The sequence below is a fragment of the Heliangelus exortis genome, chromosome 8, assembly GCF_036169615.1.
Source record: "Heliangelus exortis chromosome 8, bHelExo1.hap1, whole genome shotgun sequence".
NCBI classification, from domain to species: domain Eukaryota; kingdom Metazoa; phylum Chordata; class Aves; order Apodiformes; family Trochilidae; genus Heliangelus; species Heliangelus exortis.
This window is the reverse complement of record NC_092429.1, coordinates 28,097,411-28,124,403: the sequence shown is the minus strand read 5'-3', so window position 1 is coordinate 28,124,403 and position 26,993 is coordinate 28,097,411. Positions and strand designations below refer to the sequence as shown.

Sequence of the window (26,993 nt, the reverse complement as noted above, 5' to 3'; positions counted from 1 at the left end):
GAAAGAGAAAAAAGAAAGAGAAAAAAGAAAGAGAAAAGGAAAAAACCAAACAAAAAACAAAACCAAAAAACCCCAAAAACCAAAAAAAACCCAAACAAAAAAAAAAAAAAAAAAAAAAAAAAATCAAGACTAAATCTGTCTGTGCCAGCCAACTCACTGCTGATCCTCAGAAGAGCCTGGATTCTCCCAGCTGCTTTTACATCTCCCAGAGCCCAGAGCCAGCTCTCCCTGCAGGACACAGCAGGCTGGGCATTCCAGCTGCCCCTCCAGAGATTGGGGTGTCCATCCCATGGCCACAACCTCCCCCAAAAATTCCCCAGGGAAGGTTCTGGCCACATTTCAGTGCTCCCTCACTGGGAAGCAGGGGATGAGAAATGCTGTGACACAGCAGGGTGAGCAAGCACCAGACACACCTCTGTCCCCAAAGCTGCCTAAGGCTGGGAAGTAGTCTCAGGCACCCCCCCAGCATGCAAAAACCACACTGAAGTCATCAGAAGGCACTCAAGCCTTTGATTAAACAGAACTAAAAAAGAGCAATAATCCCCAGGAGGTGGGCAGCAGGGACCCCAGACTTCTCAGGTATGCACAACCTGAGTGTGCAAGGCACCAGCAACCAAACCTCCCTTCCAACCCTCTGAGTCAAAAGCTTTTGGAGTCAAAAACACCACTGGAGGAAGGAGGAGTCAGTTCCAGACATTTATTCTTTGCAGCATTTGAAGTACACCAGGTACTTTGTGAAGGCTTCTCAAGAGAGACAACAGAGAGAATACTTGGTACAGTACAACTATATAAAAAGAGAAATAAATACATAAAACAACATGGTAACCTCTCCCTCTTGCTGGCAACAGAGCAGGTGAGCTCTGAGCCCAAGTTTAACACCACCAGCTTCAGTCTTTCCAGCCAGATGTGATCAGAACACAGATATCCAGGCATCCCCAGGCCAGTAAGGCATCTGCCCTCCCAGCTGAGGGCATTTCACAGCTCTTGAGGAGCTGCAGATGCTGGGTAGAACCTGACTTCCAGTAAGCTTCAAACTTGTTGAGCAGGTCCAGAAAGTCAGCTCCAGCTTTGGTATACAAATGAAGAGCAGCTTTGCCAAAGTTGGGCTTGCAGGGACTTCAGGGTCAGGCACAGGTGAGATGTTCCAGCATCTAGAAAGACTGGGAGGGCCAAGATGCAGGGAAAAGCCCAGATTTAAACCACATTTTGAGGCTCAGTCATGTTCCTGCAAGACACTGCTTTGAAACTCTGTCAAGACAGTCTCCTTCTAGGTCTCCAGTGTTGTGACAAGAAGAAAAAAAGAATCCTATATCAAGAGGAGAATGTGTTTCTCTTCAGTTTTCACATTTCCATTTTCAGGAAGTGTTCACCTTCTGTCGAGAAGGAAGATGGGGTCTGAAGCCATGTGCCTGCAGAGCAGCAAGCACCACAAGTAGCACCAGGATGGAAAGAGCCCAGGTTGCCAATATGAGACTGCCCTGGCTTAATCTAGGAGATCACTGTATCTCTCTAGAGTCTGCTTCTCCAGTTCCAAGAGCTTTTGGTAGAATTTCTCAGCAGTTTCTTCATCCACATCCATCTGAAAGACAGGAAGAAGAGTGCATCTCCAGAATTCCTACATTCACAGGGAACCCGAGGCATCTAGCACCAGGGCACAAGCTGGAACATAGCTTGGGAAAGCAGCATTACACACTCCTCCTGCTCTAACCATCACCTCCAGGGGCTTCCAGACTCCAGCCTGAGGCAGGAGGGGATATTCCAGGGAACCTCAGTGATCATCCCATGCCAGCATTCAACGTGAACCTTCCTTCCAACCCTATTATGCCAACCTTTCCCTACAAGGCAGATGGCAGACCCCAGCCCAGCCCCTGGCAGCAGGAGGAGGCTGCTGTTTATTTACCTTTCTGGCCTCCACATAATTCTTCCCCAGGCCAGAAGTACAGCTGTGGTATTTGACAAGTGCATCCAGGTACTCTGGCTTCTGTTTGAACAGCCACACCTGGGAAGAACAGCACAAACATGTACAGGTCAAGCACACACTGTCCCAACCAAGACTGCAGCCAAGGACCCGAGTGCCAACAACAAACAAGGTGCTGACACCAAGCAGGGGAGAGCTGAAGTCCTGAGAAGCTCTGAGCTGGTTTCCCCCCCACCTATAACCCCTAAACTCTCCTGATACCCCAGTGCTAAACCACTGAAGCAGTTCACATGGCTAAACCTGCTCACTTAAATCCTTAAAACACACTGTGCCCTGCATCACCTACCTTCACCCCCTCTGTCTACATGTCTGAGAAGGGGAAAAAATAGCATTTTTACTGAAATTCTCTCTTTTATGGGCATCTGATGAAAGGCACTGGATGAAATCACCCAGTGGGTCAGCACCTGATGCTCTGGGCTTTTTAGGGGTGGAACACAGCATTTCCCCACCAGTCTTGGACCCTGGAAGAGTTACCCAGAGGGAAGGGATACTAAAATTCAAGTTGCCAACCACTTACATGAGCTTCTGCTCCATTATGTGGTGTCAGAGTGTAGGTCTTGGCAAAAAAGCGGATCTGAGGGGAAAAGAAACACAGGAATTTCAGCCCAAGGTTTCTTTGGCAAGCTCAGCCACACCAGCTCACCTGCTGGAGCCAGAAATGTTTCTCCAAGTTGACAACAGCCTAGACATGACTAAAGCCTCCCTTTCTCACCCCAAACTCAGCTCTGGAGCCACCCCCCAGATCAGCAAGCCCCCACACCAAGCTCACCCCCAAAGGGGGAACCAAAGGGAAAAAGGCCAGGGAAAACAAAGGGAAACAGGGATATTCCTCTTCTGGAATGGTCTCCAGAGCCCTTCAGGTCTGCCAGTGGTGAGGAGGAGTGGGAAGGCACTGCCTCGGAGCTGCCAGGAGAAATAGGATTTGCCAGGATCAGGTGCTGCCAAGTGGGGCAGCTGAAGCAGAAAGGCCAGTCCTGCCCAAACTGCACCAGGGATCCCAGCAGGCAGCCTTCAGGGACAGAACTGGAGTGAACTTGAGAAGCTGAAGCCCAGAGGAAGAAAGGCAAGGGAAGTTTTGGAGAAAATTCAGAGAGCAGGAGGCTTTGCTTTTCAGAGGGAAGAACATAGGAGACACATCCAAGGATGGAAAGGACACTGAAAAACACACTCTGTCCTAGACATTAACAGCATTTTATAGCACAAGGGCCAAATTTTATCCCAGAAGCTTGCAGCAGGTGAGCAACTCTTCCAAGGGGAAGTTTTGACCAATGCTGCTACTGAACCCTTTGTACGGTGCCATCCAGCACCACCTCCAAACTCTGCTTGGAAATTGGGGTCCCAAGGTGGCAAAGAGAAGGTTTGCAGAGGGCTCAGCCTGCCCAGTGCAGCAGGAGAATGAGCTCTACTTACCAACCACATGATGGGCATTAGCAGCTTCCACAGAAAAACTGGCAAAATTCTGTAGGTCATGTTGGACATGACAAGACCAGGGCAAACAACACTGGAATAGAGACCCTGGAGCCAGAGAAGAAGCCAAGTCAGTAACACAACACTTAGCTGGAGACTCCTTCCCTCCTAGAACTCAGCAAGAAAATTAAGGCAAGTGCAGAGATTATTTAACAGCAGGTGTTTTCCTCCCTGAAGTTAAGCTACCAGAGCCAGAGAGCGATTTCTGAGAGGTCCAAGCTGGAGATGCCCATGTTAAATCTGTGCCCAGTGAGGCAGAGGGCACAGCCTCCCAACACACCCCAACCTGGTGTTGCAACCTTCACACAGCTCAGCAGGAACAGCACTCATCCCACAAATTACAGCCTGCTCAGATCACTGACTATCTCACCTTTAAGAGAAAAACTTTCAGCCTCCAAGGAGTAAATAATTTTCCCCTGAAGTGTCTGCACTCTGTTGAAATACTATTGCTGGACTAGTGCTGCAGCTTGCCAGCTAAATCCATCAGTTCCCTGTGACAGGAACCATCAGAAGAGCTTGCTCCTCAATGGCTTGGACATCCACATGGCAGGAACAACCAAAGAACTCTTTAAGACCTGTTCTTTGGTCTGAAGAGACAGAGCTCACAGGGGAGGGAACCTCTCCTAAAAGCTTTTAGCTAAAACCCATGGACAAGAACCCCTCTGGCAGATCCTCCCCTGCATTTCTCAGCTGCATTTTGGTCTCACATGTGCATTCAGGAAAATGTCAGATTGCTACAAAGAAATGCAACTGGGTAATTACAATGCAATGCTAATTATAAATAGTTAGGAGCTCATTAGGTTTATTCAGACACATAAACCCCATCATCACCTGCTTATTAAATTTCCTGTTGAGAATGACACTTGTCAGGTCAGTTGCATATTTGGAAGAACTGTATGATTCCTGCCCCTTGGCATGCTGATAGTCAGAGAGGCTGAAGGCAGACTCCCTGGCATTGCTGGAAGAGGTCCAGATGAGTCGGGAGGGTTTTTCATTACTGCAGAGCAGGGACTCGAGCTGACGAACCTGCAAGAGAAAAGTTAACTTATTGACCACACTACTTTTAAAGTCTGCCAGGACAGCTTTACAGTTCTGGAGAGCTGCAAGCTTATTTCAGCTTTCTTGGACAGCCTTCACTAGACAAGCCAGAAGAGGCCACTGTTTGGGTGTAAATTCAGCACAAATATGTCCACGAGGAGCATTTCCAAGCTGCCACCATCCACTTGCACCTTGCAACTTAACCCAGCCAAGCTTTGGTATTCCCTCTGGACAGGGGAAGATACATAGGGTTTACCTATGCTTCTATACCTCTATCTGCTGCCTAACAGAGTAAACTCAAAATAATAACTCCTGGAGCAACAACTACCACCATTTATTGCTATTTTGACAAAGCCTTTGCCAAATACCTCTGCCCTCTCACCCCTTATCTGTCAGGCTGCAGCAGGACCCAAACCTGCAGGCCAGAACTGATTCCTCAGTGCCATCCCTTCCCACACCAACCCCCAGGTCCAGGGCTTGATTTTCACACACAGCCTCACCAGGATGAAGTGTCCAAAGAGGTTGGTAGCAAAGACTTCCTGCAGCCCATCTCCATTCAGCCTGTCTGTCTGGGTCATTATGCCTTCTGCAGTTGTCAGCATGTGAAGGAGCCTCCTGGAAACCCAAAAAAGACCCAAGTTAGAGAGGAACAACACAGCTGGAAGGCAGCTGCTGCTCCCCTGCTTCAGGAGTATCCCCCACCTCACAGGCTCCACTCCAGTTGCACCTACAAGGGCCCTATGAATCCAAGGAAAAATAAAACAAACAAACAAACAAAAAAAAAACACCCCAAAAACAAAAAAAAACCCACAACAACAACAACAAAAAAAAACACCTGGAAAAAGTTTACAGAGTATCCCATCCCTTTTATTTACAAGTATCTCAGTACCAACTAGAACAGAGAAGCCTTATCCATTCCTGAGCCACAGTAAAGGAGCATTAAAAGCATTTTGCTCTTCCATTTCCCCTTCAGATAACAAAACCCAAGCTCCAGGGTGAAGGGCCAAGATGATGCAGACAAAGAAAGCAGTCTAGAACCTTCACTCAACACCCCAACAGCAGTATTGCTCTCAGTGAAAGTCATTTTGCTCCCTCACTCAACTTCCCCAGGATGCTCACTGAGAAATCCTCACCCCCAGGATGCTTACAGAATAATCCTTATCCCCTTATCCTAAAATAAGGGGAATAAGGCTGCATCACCTGGAGGATGGATCTGCTCCATCAGTACCTCCTGCACCCATCCCTACCCACACCAACCACCTTATAGAAAAAGCACCAACCACCACCTGCACAAAATCCCCCCAAATCCCAAGTGGGAACACCTGTAAACTCCAACAGGAGAATCCAAACACCTCAGTGAGGAGACACAGAGCAACTCTCACCTCCCCACCACTGTTTCCCACACAATTCCCAGGATTTGGAGAGCACCCTCACCCTACCCTGGCACGCAGCAGGGATCAGAAGCAGCACTGGGTGCCTGGCAGAACCCCTGCACTTCCCCCAAGCCCACACAAAGCCACCCAATCCCACTGGGATATGCTCCATAGAATCATGGAATCCTCTGGGTTGGAAGGGACCTCTGGGATGATCAAATCCAAGCCTTGAACAAGCCGTGGTTCCCAGCCCATGGCACTGAGTGCCACCTCCACAGGTCACCACGGGGAAAAGGGAGAGGAGCAGCACTACAGATGCTCACGCACCTTGGCCGTGACAACCCCTCCAGCACCCCAGAGCACCCCCAAACTCGGGAGCAGCCCCCTCAACAACTCCTACCCGGAGCGAAGACCGTGCCAGAGAGCCTTGAAGTTCACGTGGGGGTTGGGCATGATCCCGGCGTTGAGGTAGACAAAATCCAGGCGCTGGAATCTGCCAGGGAAAAAGCACAGGGACGAGGGGCAAGGATGGGCAGGGGGGGCTGGGGGAGGGGGGAGGGCAGGGGGCGGTCAAGTGGGGGGGATGGGGGTCGGGTGGAGGGCAAAGGGGGACCCGGGTGGAGGGCAAAGGGGGATGGGGGGATCTGGCTGGAGGGGAGGGGATGGGGGGATCCAGGTGGAGAGGGGAGGGGGGGGATCCAGGTGGAGAGGGGAGGGGGGGGATCCAGGTGGAGAGGGGAGGGGGGGGGATCCAGGTGGAGAGGGGAGGGGGGGGATCCAGGTGGAGAGGAGAGGGGGGGGATCCAGGTGGAGAGGGGAGGGGGGGGATCCAGGTGGAGAGGGGAGGGGGGGGATCCAGGTGGAGAGGGGAAGGATCTGGTTGGAGCGGAGGGGATGGGGGGATCCAGGTGGAAGGGAAGGGATGGGGGGATCCAGATGGAAGGGAAGGGATGGGGGGATCCAGATGGAAGGGAAGGGATGGGGGGATCCAGGTGGAAGGGAAGGGTTGGGGGGATCCAGGTGGAAGGGAAGGGTTGGGGGGATCCAGGTGGAAGGGAAGGGTTGGGGGGATCCAGGTGGAAGGGAAGGGTTGGGGGGATCCAGGTGGAAGGGAAGGGATGGGGGGATCCAGGTGGAGGGAGAGGGATGGGGGGATCCAGGTGGAGGGAGAGGGATGGGGGGGGGGGATCCAGGTGGAGGGGATGGGATGGAGGGGGGAGATCCAGGTGGAGGGGATGGGGAAGGCAAGAGGGGTCAGATGGAGGGGATGGGGGTCCAGGTGGGGTAGAGGGCAGGGGGGTCCAGGTTGGGGTCAGGTGGAGGGGAGGGGATGGGGTGCAGGTGTGGGGGAAAGGGGATGGAGATGCAGGTGGGGTGGAGGGCAGGGGTCCAATACCTGCAGCGAAGTTCCCGTGCGACCTGCAGGACGGAAGCGAGGTTACCCAGGTCCACGTCCACGGTCGAGACCTGCGCGGCAGGGTGGGAGGCGAGGATGAGGTCTCGGGTGGCCTCGCTCTTCTGGGCGTTGCGGCAGGCGATGCAGAGATGGATGCGCCCATCCTCCTCCAGCAGCCTCCGGCACAGGGCCAGCCCCACGCCGCTGCAACGGGACCGTGTCAGATACCGCTCCGGGCAGAGCTGGGACGAGCCGGGACGGGACGGGACGGGCCGAGCCTGTCCCAACTCGCCCCGGCACTAATTCTCGGCGCTCCCGGTCCCCGCCACTCACCTGCTGGCACCGGTCACCAGCACCACTCGCTCCATCCCGGCACCGCGGTCCCCGCCGCCCCCCGCGGCCCCGCCCTATAACCGCTGCGCGCGCCTGAGGCCCCGCCCCGCCCCGCCCCTCCCGCCAATCGCCGCGCGCTGCAGGGGCGGGGCCCGCGCCGCCGGTGGCGTGATGGTGGCACGAGAGCGGGGGGCGGGGCCTTACCGGGGCCTCGCCGGACACGCCCCCCGGACACGCCCCCTCACGGACCGCTCCTCCCACACCGGGCCGCGATGCTCCCCCTGCTGGACGGGACGGGACCGTACCGTACGTAATGTACGTAATGTACGTAATGTACGTAATGTACGTAATGTACGTGCTGTGCCGTACCGTGCCAATACGTACCGTACCGTACCGTACCGTGCCGTGCCGTGCCGTACCGTACCATGCCGTACCGTACCGTGCCGTGCCGTGCCGTGCCACACCATACCATGCCGTACCGTACCGTGCCGTGCCGTGCCACACCATACCGTGCCAATACGTAATGTATTGTACTGTACCGTGCTGTACCGTGCCAATACGTAATGTACCGTTATGTGCCGTACCATGCCAATACGTAATGTACCATGCCGTACCGTACTGTGCCAATACGTACCGTACTGTACCGTACCGTATCATGCCGTGCCGTGCCATACCGTGCCATACCATGCCGTACCGTGCCATACCGTACCATGCTGTGCCATGCCTTGCCGTGACATGCCATACCATACCGTGCCAGTACAAAATGTACCATACTGTACCATGCCATGCCGTACCGTAATGTACCGTACCGTGCCATACCGTGCCACGATACCGTGCCATACCGTGCCGTACCATACTGTGCTGTGCCGTACCATGCCGTGCTATGTCGTATCAGGCCATACTGTGCCATAAGGTGCTGTGCCGTGCCGTGCCGTGCTGTGCTGTACCATGCCATACTGTGCCATACCGTACCAGGCCAGGCCGTGCTGTACCGTACTGTGCCGTACCGTTTGGTGCTGTACTGTCCTCTATCGTACTGTGATCCGTTCCGTACCGTGCCGTGCCATACCATACTGTGCCGTACCATACCGTGCCATGCCATACCATGCCATGCCATGCCATACCATACCATACCATGCCATACCATACCGTACCGTGCCTCAGCCACCGGGCACATGCAATCAATCCCCTCTTGCTCCCCGCAGGCAGTCCCGGTTCCCCTGCAGGCAGCCGTGGCTCTCTCTGCCCTCCCGCCCGTTGCCACCGGGGGAGGTTTAGCGGCCCAACAGCCGTGCTGCCGGCTCAGCGTCCTCGGTGAGGCCTTGTCACAACGGGACCGGGGGACACATCCTCCCCCCGCCCCTCCCCGGTTTCTCTGCTCACCCGGCGGCCACACCGGGCAGGGTGCCCGAGGGCAGATGTGTCCCTGAGCCCATCCCGGTGCTCCCGCCTGTCCGAGGGGGCCGGGATGCGCATGGAGCAGGATGAGGGCACCGAGGGCAGAGGCAGCCGGGCACCGGTTCCTCCGCACCAACAAATCCCATCCTGGCTCCCACCCAGCCACACAGCACCCTGCTGCCTCCTGATGAGACCTTCCCTGCCCCCTCCCCTCTCCCAGACCCACTGTCACAGAATCCTAGAACGGGCTGGGTTGGAAGGGACCTCAGAGCTCATCAAGTCCAACCCTTGATCCACTCCCACTGCAGTTCCCAGCCCATGGCACTGAGTGCCACATCCAGGCTCTTTTGAAATATCTCCAGGGATGGAGAATCCACCCCTTCCCTGGGCAGCCCATTCCAATGTCTGATCACCCTCTCCAGAAAGAAATTCTTTCTAATGTCCAACCTAAACCTCCCCTGGCACAACTTGAGACCTCTTGTGCCCTCTTGTCTTGCTGAGAGTTGCCTGGGAAAAGAGCCCAACCCCCCCCTGGCTCCAACCTCCTTTCAGGGAGTTGGAGAGAGTGATGAGGTCTCCCCTGAGCCTCCTCTTCTCCAGCCTCAACACCCCCAGCTCCCTCAGCCTCTCCTCAGAGGATCTGTGCTCCAGTCCCTTCCCCAGCCCAGTTGCCTCCTTTGGACCTGCTCCAGCACCTCAATCTCCTTCCTGAGCTGAGGGGCCCAGAACTGGACACAGGACTCAAGCTGTGGCCTCCCCAGGGCTGAGCACAGGGGCAGAATCCCTTCCCTGGACCTGCTGGCCACGCTCTTCCTGAGCCAGCCCAGGATGCCATTGGTCTTCTTGGCTACCTGTCCCGGGATGCTGAGCCTTACAGCACCCTCCTTGTCACCCCAGGAGGTGGGCAACGGGTGGGGGTCAACCACCAGGTCTCCTGACCCTTGTTCCTCCCCCTCCTCTGCTGTTACCCCGAGCTTTCCCCACCCAGCACCTCGGGGTACCCAGTGCAGCCCCAGAGCCCCCTGGCAGTGCCCACGGAGGCGGCTCCAACCCCCTCCTCAGCTGCCACAAGGAAACCACACAACCAGGTTCATGTAACAAGTGTCTCTTCAGCGGGTTTGCCCCCATATATAGGTGCATCTACTGAATATATACAGGCCTTAGTAATAGCATAATGGAAACTCTGCCATGCTTGACTTGATGGTGCTGGACTAATTGGTGGAAGAGGATGGAGGGGTCCATGTGCCCTGTAAGGACAAAATTCCTCCCGTCCAGCTGCAGGAGGATCCCATTTTCATGCATGGCAGGTAACCTGCCAGGACTCCAGCAGGGCCCGTGGGTTATGCACCTGCCCGGTTTGCCCACAGAGCTGCTGGATCCAGGACTGGTGCCAGACTGGGATGCTCTGGGTGGCAGAGTCCAGCCCAAGCACTTCAGCTGAGCTGAGATCCCTGCCCTGAGAGCTGAGATGCCTGCTGCTCCATGCCATGGGCATCAGGAACCACCTGGGAAATTCCCTGCTTTTCTGCCTCTTCCTCTCCTGGCAGGTGAAGGTGTGGGTTAGCCCTGGGGATTCCCCGTTGGAGGTGAAAGCTGCTAACATCCCACACCCGTGGCACATCCAAAATGCATTTTGTGGGACCAGCTCTGGAGTGTCCATGAGCAGTGAGAGAAAGTCCCCTTGGAGCATCTCTTGCTCGAGCTCCTTCTACTCCTTTCCCAGCTGAGGAGCCAGGAGTGATGTCAGGCTTCTCCCTGTCAGCTGGGGTCTGGCTGGCAGGGACATGGTTTCCCACCCTTCCATGTGGTACCTCCAAAGCCCAAAATGTCCAGAGGGTTTTTGCTTTCCCCCTGTAATTGCAGAGCTTGCTGTGAGCTAGTGGCAACTCCTGGCTCCTCCTAAAGCAGGCAGTGGCTGCTGGATGATCCCCTGCTTCCCTAGGTCCCTGCTTCAGCCTTGGAGCTTCCTTACAGAGAAAGTCCAGCTGATGTTCCTCCTCTCTGACTGGGGGACAGAAGCTGCTCTGTCCCAGTCATCGTCACCAAGAACACACTTCACCAATAAATAACCCTTGTCTTGGCGCTCCCAGGTTCGGGTCAGCACACGAGGGGGAGGTCCAAGTCGTCCCATGTCGTGGCTCTCCTCGCTGCCTTGGGGTTTTTTCCCTCTGAGGCTTCACTGTACAATGAGGACAAGAACCCAGCTGCCTGGGTTGTGTTTCTGAAGTCCGAGTGAAGTGGCTTTGGTTTGCAGCCGGGCTCCTCTGGGGATAGGGAGGGATGGGGAGCAGGCTGGGGGGTAGCAAAGGGTCATTCTTCACTGGCTGACTCCTGGAGAAGGCGATGGATGTCCTGGAAGGAGGGACGGTCTTTAGTGTCCCGTCTCCAGCAGCTGAGCATTAGCTTATAGACTGAGTCAGGGCAAAGTGCAGGCTGGGGAAGGTAGGTCTTCAAAAAAACAAAACAAAACAAAAAAATCAAACAAACAAAAAAATGGCAAAGATGACAAAGGGAGAGAATTACTGCCACCAAATAGAAAAAAACCCAAACAAATAAACTAACAAACTGCTCCTCTGGACTCTGTTTTTCCATGCACCCGAGGGAAGGGTTTTGCTGCTCTGTGTCCAGGGGCAAGGGAAACCTCAGGTAGCATGGTGGGGGTGACGGGGACATCTGCTCAAGTGTCCCAGCCTGGCTAAAAGCCAGAGAGATATCAAGGGCCAAGTGGTGCCTTTAACTGCATAAAGTGCAGGGTTTGTGTGCCAGGCCCTTCACCAGGACTCCTTTCCAGAGGACTCCTGCCCCATAACTCTCCCGTAGCCAAGGTCACCTTAAAACCCTTTCCCAGGTCTCCCCATGTCCTAGGAGCACTGCTACCTGTCCCATCCCATCCCACCCCATCCCACCCCACCCCACCCCATCCCATCCCTACCTGCCGGCCCTGGTCCCGGAAAAACTCCCCGGTGTTTTCGATGACCTGCTCGTCAGAGAGCTGGGAGTAGGGCTGCTCCCTGCAGAGGGTGAAGGTCTCCCACAGTGTCACACCAAAGGCCCACACGTCACTGGCAGTCGTGAACTTGCCCTGGCCAAAGGGAGCCAAGGGGGTCAGACATGGGCATTACCCCATCCTGCCCCATCAACCCTCTGTGCTCAGGGGTAAAAAGCTCTTTCTGGATGCTTCAGCTTCCAGATCTCATCCCAGAGCTGCCTCAGCCCCACAGACCTGCTCTTTGCCCAGGGTCAGAGCTGGGTTAGCTCTGGGTCTGGGTAAGGACTGAGGTTTACACGGGTAAAAATTATTCCTGTTCCCTCTTCCAGGTCTGACTGCAGCCAGGAGAGGAAGTCAAGCTCAAAGATTGGGCACTGGGAAACCAAAGCTCACCACAGGCTCCTCACCCCACCCTACTCCTCCTCACTTCCACTGCTCCCATGCCTCCAGGCTTCACCCCAGAGTCGGGCTCCAGGGAGGATGGAGACTTCTCCATCCCTTCAGCATCCCCATCCCAAGGAAAAGAGGCTGTGAGCAGCTCCGGGGCACTGTCAGTGTCCACCAGAGGATGCTCTCCCAGGAAATCCAGCGGATGGGAAGCACCGCCCTCCCCTGGATGCGGTAGTAGTCCCTGTTGTAGAGATTCCTGCTTATTCCCAAATCAGCTATCTTGATGGAGATTTCTCCATCCCTTCAGCATCCCCAGCCCAGGGAAAACAGGCTGTGAGCAGTCAGTGTCCACCAGAGGACCCCACATACCAGCAGGATGCTTCCCAGGACATCCAGTGGATGGGAAGCACTCCCTTGGATGGGAAGGAATCCCCATTGTAGAGATTCCTGCTCATTCCCAAATCAGCTATCTTGATGGAGATTTCTCCATCCCATCAGCATCCCCAGCCCAAGGAAAAGAGCAGTCAGTGTCCACCAGAGGACCCCACGTACCAGCAGGATGCTCTCCCAGGACATCCATCGGATGGGAAGTACGGCCCTGCCCTGGATGCGGTAGTAATCCCCGCTGTAGAGGTTCCTGCTCATCCCAAAATCAGCTATCTTGATGGTGAACTGCTTCCCCACCAGGCAGTTGCGTGTGGCCAGGTCTCGGTGCACAAAGTTGAGGGAGGAGAGGTACTTCATGCCAGAGGCAATCTGGGTGGCCATGAACCTCAGGTCACTGTAGAATCATGGAATCATAGAATTGGCTGGGTTGGAAGGGACCTCAGAGCTCATCAAGTCCAACCCTTGATCCACTCCCACTGCAGTTCCCAGCCCATGGCACTGAGTGCCACATCCAGGCTCTTTTGAAATATCTCCAGGGATGGAGAATCCACCCCTTCCCTGGGCAGCCCATTCCAATGCCTGATCACCCTCTCCAGAAAGAAATTCTTTCTCATGTCCAACCTAAACCTCCCCTGGCACAACTTGAGACCTCTTGTGCCCTCTTGTCTTGCTGAGAGTTGCCTGGGGGGGAGGGACAAGGGAAGACTGAGGCTCTGGGGAAGGATGGCTGCCAGGGGGAGGGGGGGACCTGGCCCCAGGATGCCAGAGCAGGGAGCCCTACCTGACGGTGGGTGCAGGGCTACCAGGGGTGCTGCCTGCCTGCTGGCGGGACAGGAACTGGTTGAGGTCTCCGTTCTCCATGTACTCAGTGATCATGCACAGGGGATCATCCGTGATGCACACTGCCAGCAGCCGGATGATGTTGGGGTCCTTCAGCCTCGACATGATCTTGATTTCCTTCAGAAAATCATTCCTTTCCGGAACAGAAACCACACGGATCGGATAGACAGACCCAGAGGAGCACGGAGGTGTGCACAAACCAGCTGAGCATCTCACCCACCCCTCTGAACCCCCCTGGCACCCACGGGTCCCCCCCCTCCCCTGGGACTGGGGGTCATGAGGGGGAACTTGGGGCTGATCCACATGTGGCTGTGGGGTAAACTTGGCTGGTGGATGGGGTGCTGGGAAGCTGTTTAGGACCAGCCAGGACAAAAAGTCCTAAATCACAGCAGCTTGCAGCTCAGGACCTTCAGAGAGCTCAGACACATGTGGTCCTCGTGGCTGCACCAAGGCCCAAGCTGCTGGAGGCAAGGGGATGCTTTCCAAACGCTCTGGATGAGGGGTGGGGGTAGTCAGGGAAGAGATTCCAGGACATCTGCCCCCTCTGGCCCTGTACCTGGCATTTTTGTTGGCATCTGCTCGCAGCATCTTCACAGCCACCAGCACGGGGTGGTTGGAGCTGGCATCCAAGCCCTCCAGGGCAAAGTCCTTGCCCGTGAACTTCTCTATCCCCTCGACCTCACAGAGGTGAACCTGGAGGGGAAAAATGGGCAGCCCTTACCTCCCACCAGCCCCCAGCCCCAGGAAGAGCCTTGCCTGAGCCCCATGTTGCAGCAGGTCCAGCTCCCACTCACCTCTCCGAACTGGCCTTCCCCCAGCTTCTCCTTGAAGGTCAGCAGCTTCCTGGGGAATTCCTCCACGGCTACATCTTTCCCGGAGAGCAGGTCCATGGTGAGGGCTGGCACTGAGTAGGTGTTGCCACCCGTCACACCCTGCAGGTTGACGATGTCGGCCTCGGCGTAGTGGGGGACACCCTCGGGGACACTGGCCTGGAATGGCTTCACAGGGACACTGCAGCCTGTGGTGGACACAGCAGGATCAGCCCTGCTGAGGGTGTCCCTGCCCTACACCTTCCCCCCCTCCCTGTGCCTGCTCAGCCACCTCCTTCTCCATCCCTGATGCTCCCCAAAGACTTTCTGTTGCCCTGGCATGGCTGGGCAGGCACCAGGGGCTGCTGCTCCTCTTCCTCATCCCTGAAAAATGCACCCACCCCGTGGCACCCATCGAGTGCCAGATGAGCAAGAATCAGAGCCCAGACCTCTGCCCAGCTGAGGAAGGGAAGCTTGGGAGGGGAATTCTAAGGAAAGCGTTGGGAACACAGAGCTCACGCAACATTCCACCTAAAAAACATCTGGAGCTTGGCCAAAAGCCAAGGCTGGGGCTGCACTGGGCTGGGTGTAGGGTGGGCTGGGCTCTCACCCTGCAGAGGGTCCCAACCCTCACCTGCGTCCTCCTCCACCGGGGCGAATTCCGGCAGCTTGCGGATCAGGCGGGAAGGCTCCTGGTAGTCACGTCCCAAGGGAAAAATCCGGTCGTAGGTGGAGCTGGATTCCTGCTCGCTGGAGGAGGAGGAATGGTTGTGGTTGAACATGCTGGATTCGCTGGGCAGGGAGAGGCTGACAGTCATTTCATCATCGAGCATCCTCCGTGATGCCTGCGAGAGGGCAGCAAGGAAGGAGAGAGCTGGGACCAAGGAGGGAGAGAGCTGGGACCAAGAAGGGAGAGAGCTGGGACAGGGGGGGCTCCACAGCACCAGGGGGATGTGGTCTCCTCTGCTCTGTGGCACTGTGGCTGTGCCCAGGGACAAGACCACCTCCCCAGTGCCCTGTCCTGGGGAGGACATTTGTCCTTGTGCAATCCCTTTTATTGTCTGCCTCTGTGGAGAAGAGTTGGGCTCCATCACCTCTGAGATCGCCCTGGGCTAGCCAGGGGCTGCAGTGAGACCCCTCAGGCTCCCCAGGACAGTGGGACAGAGGACAAAGGACAGAGAGATGGACAAGCTCCCAAAGTCACTGCCCGGCTCAGCTAAATCCCCTTGCTTGGAAGATGGGTGCAAATCACAACCTTCTAGAGGAGAAGGGAGCATCAGCCCTGGCAAAGAAATCCCTGCTGTGCCCGTGCTGAGCTCCCACAAGAACTGGCCTGGGACAAGCCCATGACCTTAATACACCTCACCAGCCCCCCTGCCCTGCCTCACCTTCTCCAGCATCTTCTGCCAGAACTGCCTCCAGAGAATGATGACAATGATGGCCACCAGGATGAAGATGATTGCCACCAGGCACCCGATCAGGATGCGCGTGTTGCTGTCGTCGACTTTGAGCGTGGGGTCTGGCAGGAGAAGGGGACATCAGGAGGCTGTCACAGCAGGGAGTGGAGAGAGCCCCTGCCCCTTTCCTCCATTGGAGGGGGCAGATCCCCCCCCCCCAGAGCATCTCCCCACCCAGCTCAGGGGGTGAGGTGGCTTTCCACAGCTTACCATAAGTGGTGGGGACCACGGGTGCCTCAGGGGGGGCCACTGAGTTGTTGTACATGGCTGCATCTGGGAAGGGAGAGAGAAGAGGAAGAAGAGAAGAAAGAAGAGAGAGAGAGAGAAGAGAGGAGGAAGGAGGAAGGAGGAAGGAGGAAGGAGGAAGGAGGAAGGAGGAAGGAGGAAGAAGAAAGGAGAAAGGAGGAAGGAGGAAGGAGAAAGGAGAAAGGAGGAAGGAGAAAGGAGGAAGGAGGAAGGAGGAAGAAGAAAGGAGAAAGGAGGAAGGAGAAAGGAGGAAGGAGAAAGGAGGAAGGAGAAAGGAGGAAGGAGGAAGGAGGAAGGAGGAAGGAGGAAGGAGGAAGGAGGAAGGAGGAAGGAGGAAGGAGGAAGGAGAAGGAGGAAGGAGGAAGGAGGAAGGAGGAAGGAGGAAGGAGGAAAGAGGAAAGAGGAAAGAGGAAGGAGGAAGGAGAAAGGAGGAAGGAGAAAGGAGGAAGGAGGAAGGAGGAAGGAGGAAGGAGGAAGGAGGAAGGAGGAAGGAGAAAGGAGAAAGGAGGAAGGAGGAAGGAGGAAGGAGGAAGGAGGAAGGAGGAAGGAGGAAGGAGAAAGCAGAAGAAAGCAGAAGAAAGCAGAAGAAAGCAGAAGAAAGCAGAAGAAAGACGAGAGAGAAGAAAAGAAAGAAAAAAGAGAGAAGAGAGAGAAGAGAGAAGAGAGAAGAAAGAAGAGAGAGAGAAAAGGGAAAAGAGAAATGAGAAGAGAGACCATCAGGGGAGGGGGGATGGGTGTCCCACATGCCCACTCCCTCCTTTAACCCCCCCAGAAAGCCCCAGTCCCCCGAGGGCTCATGGCAGCAGGTACCGGACTGGAAGGTGATCTCACTGAACATCATCCAGGCATCAGCAAAATAGTACTGGCACTTGATGGCATTGGCCATGCGGTGGAGCAGGGGCACGGTGACAAAACGGGCACTGGGGTTGACATCATCCAGCACCAGCACGGAGGAGATGGCACTGGGCTCCCATTCGCTGGTATCGGAGCGAAAGTAGCACTGCACCTCCTTGAAGATCTTCACCCCTTTGGCAAACATGTTGTTGCAGTGGACCTGTGGAGCAGCTCTGATCAGGACACCCGTGGCAAGGGCTGGAGGCACAGGGGCTGGGGCAGGGGGCTCGGGGACAGCCAGACCTTCATGGCAGTGAAGTTCCTGATGCGGTCGAACTCAAAGGTGATCTCCACGTAGCCCCCGGCGGTGCTCTCGTTGCGCCAGCCCACGTAGTCATAACCCGGCCAGACGTGGTACTCGTGGGTCTGGGTGAAGTCATCCAGCCCTGACACACCATCTGTCAGCTGGCCCAGGCCCTCGGTCATGCTGGCACGTGGGAGGGAGGAAAGGGAGGGCGACTGTCACCAACCCCACAAACCTGACACTGTCCAGCACTGCCCTCCCCGGCAGCTCCTGGAAATTTAGGGTGTTTTTTTTTTTTTTTTCTTGATGCCCTCTCTGGAAAATCTGGTGTGGGGTGATGAACATGCTGTGCAATTAGAGTAAACTTCACAAGAGATAGACTGGGGGGTGCATTGCCCACCGTGCTGTCACCATCATCATAGAATCATAGAATGGGCTGGGTTGGAAGGGACCTCAGAGCTCACCAAGTCCAACCCTTGATCCACTCCCACTGCAGTTCCCAGCCCATGGCACTGAGTGCCACATCCAGGCTCTTTTGAAATATCTCCAGGGATGGAGAATCCACCCCTTCCCTGGGCAGCCCATTCCAATGCCTGATCACCCTCTCCAGAAAGAAATTCTTTCTCATGTCCAACCTAAACCTCCCCTGGCACAACTTGAGACCTCTTGTGCCCTCTTGTCTTGCTGAGAGTTGCCTGGGAAAAGAGCCCAACCCCCCCCTGGCTCCAACCTCCTTTCAGGGAGTTGTAGAGAGTGATGAGGTCTCCCCTGAGCCTCCTCTTCTCCAGCCTCAACACCCCCAGCTCCCTCAGCCTCTCTTCATAGGATCTGTGCTGCCTCCCAGAGCCGGCCACCTCTCCGGATTCAGGGAGCCTCCAACTCTTTGCTGAGGATCAGCATCACTTTGCAAACGCAGGGAAGAAACACCCTGCCTGGCACAGTGCCCGCCATGTGTAGAAGCCCACCCAATCCTCACCTGTACCCAAAAGCCCCATCATACACAGAGTCATTCAGGTAGATGACAGTGCCCCCGGGAAGGACGAGCTGCTGCCCGGCTGGAGCGTTGTAGGACACCAACCCATCTGCAGGGAGAAGAGGGTGAGAGGGACAGACAGCCCCCAACGGGATGGACAGACCCCCTCCCCCTTCCAGCCAGGCTCTGGGGACACGGGAAGGACACGGGGACCACACCACCCACCCAGCCAGACACAGCCATACAACTCCACACGCAGGCAGACGTTCATGGAGTGGTCGGTGACAGGGATGAAGCGGATGAAGCGGGCGATGAGGGGGGGCTCCAGGTCCTTCAGGACGATGTCGTAGGGGTTGGTATTTCCATCCAGCAGCTGGGGAGAGAGCAGGGTGGTGGGGACAGGCACCACAGGCCCCTACACATTGCCTAGTGTAGCTCCCCCCCACCCATCTTAGATTCATAGAATCATAGAATCATCTGGGTTGGAAAGGAGCTCTGAGAGCATCCAGTCCAACCCTTGATCCACTCCCCCCGTGGTTCCCAGCCCATGGCACTCAGTGCCACATCCAGGCTCTTCTTAAAAACCTCCAGGGATAGAGAATCCACCCCCTCCCTGGGCAGCCCATCCCAATGCCTGAGCACCCTCTCTGGAAAGAATTTCTTCCTAATATCCAACCTAAACCTCCCCTGGCAGAGCTTAAGCCCGTGGCCTCTTGTCTGACTGATCTCTGCCTGGGAAAAGAGCCCAACCCCCCCTGGCTCCAACCTCCTTTCAGGGAGTTGGAGAGAGTGATGAGGTCTCCCCTGAGCCTCCTCTTCTCCAGCCTCAACACCCCCAGCTCCCTCAGCCTCTCCTCATAGGATCTGTGCTCCAGTCCCTTCACCAGCCCGGTTGCCTCCTTTGGACCTGCTCCAGCACCTCCATCTCCTTCCTGAACTGCCTCTTCTCACCTGCTTCCCGTGCCGGTTCCTCCAGGAGATCCAGCGGGTGCCATCCCGGCTGTAGTTGATCTTATACATGGGGGCAAACTCGTTGCCGTGGCCCCCGGCGTGGCGGCCTTGGGTGCCCACCAGGGTGATGAAGTGGAGTCCTTGGAGGTCGATCTGCAGGAATTCCTTCAGGTCATCGGGTTCCACCGGGATCTTGGGACACCAGGCACCGTCACCACCCTCTGAGTCCAGCCTGCAAACCCAGAGGGCAGGAGCCATTCTCAGGCAGACGAAGCCACCCCAGGGCCCTTCTTTTCATAGAATCATAGAATCCTAGAATCCTAGGGGTTGGAAGGGACCTGGAAAGATCATCTAGTCCAACCCCCCCTGCCAGAGCAGGGCCCCCTAGAGTACATCGCCTAGGAACGTGTCCAGGTGGGGTTTGAATGTCTCCAGTGAAGGAGACTCCACAACCCCCCTGGGCAGCCTGTTCCAGGGCTCCGTCACCCTTACAGTAAAAAAATTTTTTCTGATATTCAACTTGAACCTCCTATGCTCCAATTTACACCCATTACCCCTTGTCCTATCACTGGTCACCACTGAGAAAAGCCTAACTCCATCTCCCTGACACTCACCCCTTACATATTTGAAAACATTGATGAGGTCACCCCTCAGTCTCCTTTTCTCCAAACTAAAGAGACCCAGCTCCCTCAGCCTTTCCTCATAAGGGAGATGTTCCACTCCCTTAATCATCTCAGTAGCTCTGCGCTGGACTCTTTCAAGCACTTCCCTGTCCTTCTTGAACTGAGGGGCCCAGAACTGGACACAATACTCCCTTTTGCCCTCCTGTGGCAGAGCAGCCCCTCTGAGGGACCCCACACTCACCGTCCATACTTGGCAGCTGTAGAGTCAGACCACTGGCTGGAGGCTGAGATGTCCTCATCAGGGATGTGCCCGCCGGACATTCCCAAGGGATACCGGCACACGGCTGCAACAACACCAGGAGAGCTCTCAGAGGACATCCCTCCCCACCTCCACAGGTTTGGGGACACGGGATGGCACTTCTGGGGCCGGGGCACAACTGGAGCAGAGCAGAGGCAGCTCAGGCAGAGCTTTCACCATCCCTCTGCTTTGGGGGGAGCAGGGATGAAGCACAATTCCTGTGCCTCTCCTGCATGGAGCCACAAGCAGGTGCCCACCCAGCAAAACCAGCAGCAAGGGGAGGCAGTGCTGGCCACAGATGTCCCCAGAGGTCCCCTCAGCCTGCAGCTCAGTGAAAGCAGAGCCCGTGGGCTGGCACAGCTGTCCCCTTGTTCTGGGGGAACCCAGCTGCTCACCCCAAAACCCCACTTCCAACAACCTGCTCTCACCTGTGCCACCTCTCTGAAAGGGGGAACAAGTGACAAATGCAGGTGCTCGCCCTCCCTGCCACCACCTCACAGCTCCCAGCACCAGGCTCTGCTCCTGCCCTGGCTGGGAGTGGAAAAATACACGGGATGGCGAGGAGGCTGCATCCCTGCGTGGCAGCCAGCTCTCCCAGCACTGCAGCCACGCTGCTTCCCAGGAGTTTTTTTGGGGTTTTTTTTGTTGTTTTTTTCACACCCGTTTGCCAAGGGAGCTGCTGAAAGGTTGGTTTGTCAGGCCGTGTTTACTGTCTGGCCAACAGCTCCAGCCCACAGTCCTCCCTCCACACGCTGCCTGGAGCAAACACCCGCAGCACCCAGGTGGCAGGGACCAGGGGAAGATGCAGTGCCAGGGCCACCTCCTGCCCACACAGCCTCTAGCTCGCCCAGCAAGAAGCCCACGGTGCTCCCTGGAAGCCAGATCCCACCCCCAGGACCCCACACCACAGGGAGAGGGATGGGATCTCCAGCATGAGCACTGGCACGGTGAGGAGCATCCCTTGTCTCCAGCTCTCCCTGCAGAGCAAAGCCCCCACTGAATTCTGATTTAATTCTTGCCAGATGTGGAGCTCAGCTCAGCTCCTTTACCCCAGGTAATAACCATCCTGGCCAGACAAAGCCAGAGAAACAAGAAGAGCTTCCCTAAGCACTCTGCACCCTCCAGGAAAGACTCAGTGAACTTCCCACGGATGGAAGGAACCTTTGAAGGGCCTCGTTATGGGGATGCCCTGAGGAAACCCTCATGTGCTGCAGGTGCCTTGGGCTCTGTGTCCATCCCTGCAGAAACCACCATCTAAACACACTTCCCTGGCTGGCATCCAGCACAGTGTTGTGGTTCCTGAGCAGAAACCAGGCACCCAGTCAAAGCCACTTTCCTAAATCTTGGTTTGCTGCAAAAACCACCACAGAAAGCACCTCCCAGCAGCAGCCAACAATACCCCTGTGACTTGCCTTCTGCACACCACAGCCTCAAAGCTGAACCTCTCAGAGCCTTGCCAGCACCCCGCTAGCCACCAGGGCCACCCGTGGCACCCTGGGGATGCTTCCTGGGTCACTGGTGGTGGCAGAGCCACGGGCAGGAGGGCAGCAGAGGACCTGGGGCCATCACACACTGGGAAGGCTCCAGAGGGGGTGGAAGTGACACGAGCCCAAGCTCTGACAAGCTGGCAGGATTGTGAAACCTGGTGAAACACAGCTCAGGGCTCTTCCAGGCACCTGCTCCCCATCTGACTGAGGGACGGGTGCATCTTCAGCAGGAGCATCCCTTGTCTCCAGCTCTCCCAACTTACCTGGGTTGACCTGGGCTCTGGCAGCCTGCAAGATGAGGAGCAGCAGTGGTGGCAGCAGCAGCAACAGGGCTGGGCTGGGGGTGGCCAGCATGTCTGCAGTCCTGCAGAGACAGAGCCAGGACTCATCATCACACTGAGCTGAGCTGAACCACCCAGAAATGCTGCTGCTGGCTGGGACAGGCAGCCCAGGACAGGAGGGCTTCCCCTGCCCCACTCCATGTGTCCCTACACCTCAGCCTTGCAGAAGGAGCAAGTGTCCAGTTCTGGGCCCCTCAGCTCAGGAAGGAGATTGAGGTGCTGGAGCAGGTCCAAAGGAGGCAACTGGGCTGGGGAAGGGACTGGAGCACAGATCCTATGAGGAGAGGCTGAGGGAGCTGGGGGTGTTGAGGCTGGAGAAGAGGAGGCTCAGGGGAGACCTCATCACTCTCTCCAACTCCCTGAAAGGAGGTTGGAGCCAGGGGGGGGTTGGGCTCTTTTCCCAGGCAACTCTCAGCAAGACAAGAGGGCACAAGAGGTCTCAAGTTGTGCCAGGGGAGGTTTAGGTTGGACATTAGAAAGAATTTCTTTCTGGAGAGGGTGCTCAGCCATTGGAATGGGCTGCCCAGGGAAGGGGTGGATTCTCCATCCCTGGAGATATTTCAAAAGAGCCTGGATGTGGCACTCAGTGCCATGGGCTGGGAACTGCAGTGGGAGTGGATCAAGGGTTGGACTTGATGAGCTCTGAGGTCCCTTCCAACCCAGCCAATTCTATGATTCTGTGGTTCTATGAACTCCCAGCCTCACATCTGGGATGCTTGGCCAAAGGGGTCCCAGTATCCCATCCCCTCTCCACCCCCACCCCCCCAGGATCCACAGCATCAGGGTGCTGTGGCAACACAGCCCCAGCACATACAAAACACGTGGCCCTGCCATGTCCATGGAGCTGACAAAGTGGCCACAGGATCCACAGGAACTTCCCAGGGATCTGCTTGGGGTCAGTGCCCACCAAAGGGCAAGGAAAAAGCTCCAGCTGGGCTGCCTGCTCTTGGGTGGCTTTTGGGAGCAATAATTCACTGCACAACCCATCACACCACAGAGTCAGAGCACGGGGCAGCACGTGGCTTCCCGGCCTTCTGGCTGGGGAGAGATAAGAGCAGATAATCACCCAGGATTTATGGCATATTTATTGTGAGAGTTGCCCATGGCAGAGCAGATCCTGGGGACACAAGTGACAGGGGGAGGTGTGGCAGAGGGCAGTGGAGCCTGCTACTAGGGCAATGTGGGAGAGAAAGGACCTGAGGGGCCTGGAAGAGGGCTCTGGCTGCAGCAAGGTGAGAAAAAGGGCTGGTGCCCAGGGGAGAGCTCTCCTTGGCATGAGGGGATCCCCCCAGCCCCAGGAGATGCCCACCCTCTGACTGCCACTTCCCAGCCACGGTCCTGCCAGGAGCACCCAGAGCCTGAGCAGCTCCTGCAGCACCCACAACCCCCAGGGCAGGGCATGGTGCTGGGGGATGCCCCATGGACACCCCCCCAACCATCACCAGCCCTGCCCAGGGCTCCCTCTTCCCTTGTTTGCCAAGAGGATTTTCATCCTCCTGGAGCAGCCCTCCACGTAAGCCCTGGGTGCAGCTTACTCTTTTTATTAAAAAAAAAATAAAATTAAATTAAAAAAACCTATTTTAATTGCATTTAAATGCAAGTTTGCAGAAAGAACTTACTAACCTGGGGGCCAAAGGGACCAGAGCTCCTTCCTGCACTTGAGTGCTGGGGTAAATCCAGCCAAGTTCTGCTGTACCAGGGATGCCTGAACTGGTTTGATGGGTCCCTGAGCTGGCTCAGCACCAGTGATCCCATCCCAGGACCCACAGCCTTGTCCCCACCACCAGGACAAAGCCCAAACCAGCTGTCCCTGTCCCTGTCCCCAGCTGGGAGGGGCTGGATCCAGCCCTGCTCCCTGGCAGAACTGGGCTTTGGCACAGCAGAACCAAGGCAGGAGTGCTGGGAAGATGCCAAAACACAAGGAGGGTGCAAAGTCCCAGGGACCTGCACCCTGCCAGAGCCTCCCTGCACCCAGGGGTGCAAAGCTGGGTTCCCCAGGGGTCTGATAAATACCACAAACAGCTGGACCCATGGGGACTTTTTTTCCCCCCTTTTTTTTTCCACCATGTATGTGGTTGCTTTTTCTTTTACTTCCCTTTTTTTTTTTTTTTTTTTTTTTTTAATTTATTTATTTTATTTTAGGGGAAGGTTTAGTTGGTTGCAACTGCAAATTTCAGCTGCATCCCTGGGAGGAATGCAAGGGGCTCCTGGGTTTGAGCTCCCAGTTCCCCCAGCAGTAAAATCTCAATTTCCTTCTGCATTCCAAAAAAGATCCAGGGATATTCCCCCCCCCCATACCCACTATTCTTTCAGGCTGAATAAACTCTGTGAACATCAGGACACCAGATGCTGTAATATCCCACAGAAAATATATTTACATTTGGGTTAATATAGGGAAATTTATCCCCACGCAGCTGCTGGGAAGTTCTGGTCACTCCCACTCCTGGGAGTGGGTCTGGGGGACTGTGGGGAGCTGGTGACCCAGGTACCAAGGCTGGAAGTTAAGGGACACACAAAGAAACCCAGAAAGAAACGACTTTTGTTCCACCAGCCTCGCACAAGAGAGAGCTCTGCAGCTTTTTGTCTAAAAAATATTTGCTAAAACTTTTCAATCACTGGAAATTTTTAGTGCAGAGAGTTTTTGGAGCTCCTCCCTGGCATCGCCTGGGCTTGAGAGCTTCCCTCAGCTGCTGTTTTGCTTTTTTCCCCCCTTTTTCTTTTCCCTCCTTTCTTATTCCACCGAAATCGAAGAGGAAAATTAGAGGGGGGGGAAAAACCCCAAATAAATCTCCATTTGTTTAGAGACAAACTGCTGGGCAGCCACTGTCCCTCTCCCCTCCAACCCCAGCTCCCAGGGGGGACCCTGCCATCCTCCCCACAAGGATTTTTTGTGGGGAGGGGGCTGAAACCCTCACCCCCTCTGCACCCTAAATCCTGGATATTGGGCTCCCATTGCAGGGCCTTTCCTCATACTGGGATGGCAAGGGGGTGGAGCAAACCGAGGCCATGCTGGAGGGAAACATCCCCGAGAAGCTCTGGATGGCCCTAGAACATAACCCCAAGGTTAAATGTTGCTTAAGGGGGTTCAGGACCCCCTCCCCAGCTGGCACTACCCCCCCAGCATCCTAAGGCAGCCTCGGCCGGAGCACAGAGCAGCATTCTGGGACCTGTAGATCTCCTCCCCTCCCAAAGAAAAAAAAAAAAAAAAAGAAAAAAAAGCCATTTTAGACCTTCTCAAGGCTGGATGCAGCCCCATTTTCTGCAGCAGCAAGCACCTCCCCAGCCAGGCTCAGCCAGGGCATCCCAGCCACACAGGCTTGGAGAAGCAGCCAGCATGGCCCCGTTGCTGCCAACTGCTCTGGAGGGACAGTGCCAGCACCACAGCCTGGGGACATGGGGACATGGGACTGGGGACATGGGACCTGGGGACACAGGACTCTCTGTTAGCTGAAAATTTGCTGCCCTGCTCCATGGCAGTGTCACCCAGCCAGGGTGCAGGGCTGGGAAAGGGGAGGATGAGGAGCAGGATGTCCACATTGTCCCCATGTGTCCCCTCCCCAGTGTTACCTGGTCCTGGCTGGGGGACCCTGGGGACAATATGGCCTTGGGATGGCCAGCATCATCCCCCACCCCCCTCCCCTGGCTCTGCCAACAAACACAGAGATGGGACACCAGGAAACGTTGGCCTGGCACGAGGCATGGGGAAAAATATCCAAAAAAATAGGAAAAAAAATATATATATAAAATTCAGGGAGCAGCAAAAAAAAAAAAAAAAAAAAAAACAGAGAGAAGAAACCGAGTGTCACCTCCTTGGGTGGGAACACAACCCCGAGCAGACCCACACCCCATCCCCTCTGCCCAGACTCCAGCACGGAGCACAAGTGACCCCACATCCCCCCCAAAATCTTGTCTGAAGGGGGTCAAGACCCCCCCAGGACCCCCATGGAACTCACCAGAGAGGAGGGAGAGGTGGGAGCGGGCGGGCTCCTCGCCCCTCGCCCTGCCCGGGGGGAGCCAGGCAAGGAGCAAACTTCCCCGGGCTGATGCAAGATGCCTCTGGGAGAGTGTTCACATTCTGGAGATTCCTGGGAGCCTGCCAGAAATCCCACAATCCTACATCTTGCACATTTGGTTTCAATTAGGGAAGGGAGAGAGAGAGAGAGAGAGAGAGAGAGGGAGCCAGTCACCAATCCAGGCTGGCTTTGCAAGCAGAGGTTATTTTCCTCCAGCCCCAGGGAATGTGTGCAAAGCTATAATTTACAGCAAAACCCATTCATAGTCCGAGAGGAAAAAAAATAATAAAAAAAAAAAAAAAAAAAGAAAAAAGAAAAAAAAAAAAAAAAAAAAAAAAAGAGAAAAATCCCCGTAAGCAGTGAAGGAGCTTAAAGCAAGAGGCAGCATTTTGCTTGCTGGCACTGTCAGGTCCCACAGGGTGGGGGTCACCTCTCACTCAGTCAGCACTGCTCCCAAAATGTGGGGAAAAACCAAAAAACACATCCCAAAGAGGGATGGGTAGAGTTCTCCAGAGTGGGGGACAACCCAGGGAGATTGGGACAGGACCCCCTTGCCTCCTAAACTCCTCCAGAGAGGAGCCTGTTGTGGAGCCAATCCTTCTGCTCCTCTAATTAATCTCTTTTAATGACCCATTCGGTGAGATTAAGTTTGGGAATTCTCTGTGTGGTACTCTAGGAGCAGGATTATGACCCAGGAGGTTTGTATAAAAACACAATTTTACTTAAAAGTGAGGAAGATGATAAAAAAAAAAAATCTCAGTTTACAACTGGCAGAGTTAGAAATGATGGTACTTTCAAAGCAGTGGATTACAAGTTAGCAAAACTTCAGGAAGCTGTCAGCCCAACAGGATACAACAAAACAAAGCAACAGGGAGTAAAACTTAAAGTTAGAAACTATTCTACTCTCCTAAGGTTAGAAACAGAGAGAGAGAGATAAAGAAGAGATAGGGAAGATCTCCCCACCTTGGATCCAGGGATGCCCTGGGTAGGAAGTTGTGGTCCATGGATGTTGGGCACACATCCAGCATTCCCAGTCTGCCTCTTTTATGCCCCCTGACCCCACCTTTT

The 26,993-nt window shown here is 55.4% G+C and overlaps 2 protein-coding genes across 5 annotated transcripts; both read right to left on the bottom strand.

Annotated features, from left to right (window-relative positions):
* Positions 1-683: 683 nt before the first annotated feature.
* Positions 684-7,687, bottom strand: HSD17B7 (hydroxysteroid 17-beta dehydrogenase 7). 2 transcript variants are annotated; one of them, XM_071751295.1, is made up of 9 exons: positions 7,586-7,687; positions 7,253-7,456; positions 6,257-6,349; positions 4,984-5,098; positions 4,277-4,471; positions 3,389-3,493; positions 2,496-2,552; positions 1,901-1,999; positions 684-1,579 (listed from the first exon to the last, which is right to left on the bottom strand). In XM_071751295.1, the coding sequence occupies exons 1-9, from the start codon at positions 7,618-7,620 to the stop codon at positions 1,484-1,486; spliced, it is 999 nt and encodes a 332-aa protein (XP_071607396.1). In that variant the 5' UTR covers positions 7,621-7,687; the 3' UTR covers positions 684-1,483. The 2 variants fall into 2 exon arrangements, with proteins under 2 accessions (XP_071607396.1, XP_071607397.1); XM_071751296.1 differs by lacking the exons at positions 684-1,579; positions 1,901-1,999; positions 2,496-2,552; positions 3,389-3,493 and adding an exon at positions 4,029-4,179.
* A 2,385-nt stretch (positions 7,688-10,072) lies between these two features.
* Positions 10,073-26,018, bottom strand: DDR2 (discoidin domain receptor tyrosine kinase 2). Of its 3 annotated transcripts, none has more exons than XM_071751292.1 (17): positions 25,866-26,018; positions 21,835-21,935; positions 20,028-20,130; positions 19,164-19,395; positions 18,438-18,585; positions 18,216-18,321; positions 17,239-17,422; positions 16,912-17,155; positions 16,066-16,128; positions 15,787-15,917; positions 15,033-15,243; positions 14,384-14,607; positions 14,146-14,282; positions 13,531-13,722; positions 12,915-13,143; positions 11,916-12,065; positions 10,073-11,431 (listed from the first exon to the last, which is right to left on the bottom strand). In XM_071751292.1, exons 2-17 carry the CDS (start codon positions 21,923-21,925, stop codon positions 11,294-11,296), a joined length of 2,583 nt encoding a protein of 860 aa, XP_071607393.1. In that variant the 5' UTR covers positions 21,926-21,935; positions 25,866-26,018; the 3' UTR covers positions 10,073-11,293. The 3 variants fall into 3 exon arrangements, with proteins under 3 accessions (XP_071607393.1, XP_071607392.1, XP_071607395.1); XM_071751291.1 differs by lacking the exon at positions 25,866-26,018 and adding an exon at positions 23,536-23,960; XM_071751294.1 differs by lacking the exons at positions 10,073-11,431; positions 11,916-12,065 and having other exon boundaries at positions 13,057-13,139; positions 13,521-13,722; positions 25,866-25,956.
* Between the last annotated feature and the right edge of the window lie 975 nt (positions 26,019-26,993).

Coding starts and splice junctions, on each gene's coding strand:
- DDR2 (XM_071751292.1), bottom strand. CDS start 21,925: ATGCTGGCCACCCCCAGCCCAGCCCTGTTGCTGCTGCTGCCACCACTG. Junction 19,396..20,027: donor ACAGCTGCCAAGTATGGACG/GTGAGTGTGGGG, acceptor CTGGGTTTGCAG/GCTGGACTCAGAGGGTGGTG. Junction 15,918..16,065: donor CGTGGTCCCCACCACTTATG/GTAAGCTGTGGA, acceptor TTCTCCTGCCAG/ACCCCACGCTCAAAGTCGAC.
- HSD17B7 (XM_071751295.1), bottom strand. CDS start 7,620: ATGGAGCGAGTGGTGCTGGTGACCGGTGCCAGCAG. Junction 6,350..7,252: donor GCACGGGAACTTCGCTGCAG/GTATTGGACCCC, acceptor TTTCCCTGGCAG/ATTCCAGCGCCTGGATTTTG. Junction 1,580..1,900: donor ATTATGTGGAGGCCAGAAAG/GTAAATAAACAG, acceptor CCTGTCTTTCAG/ATGGATGTGGATGAAGAAAC.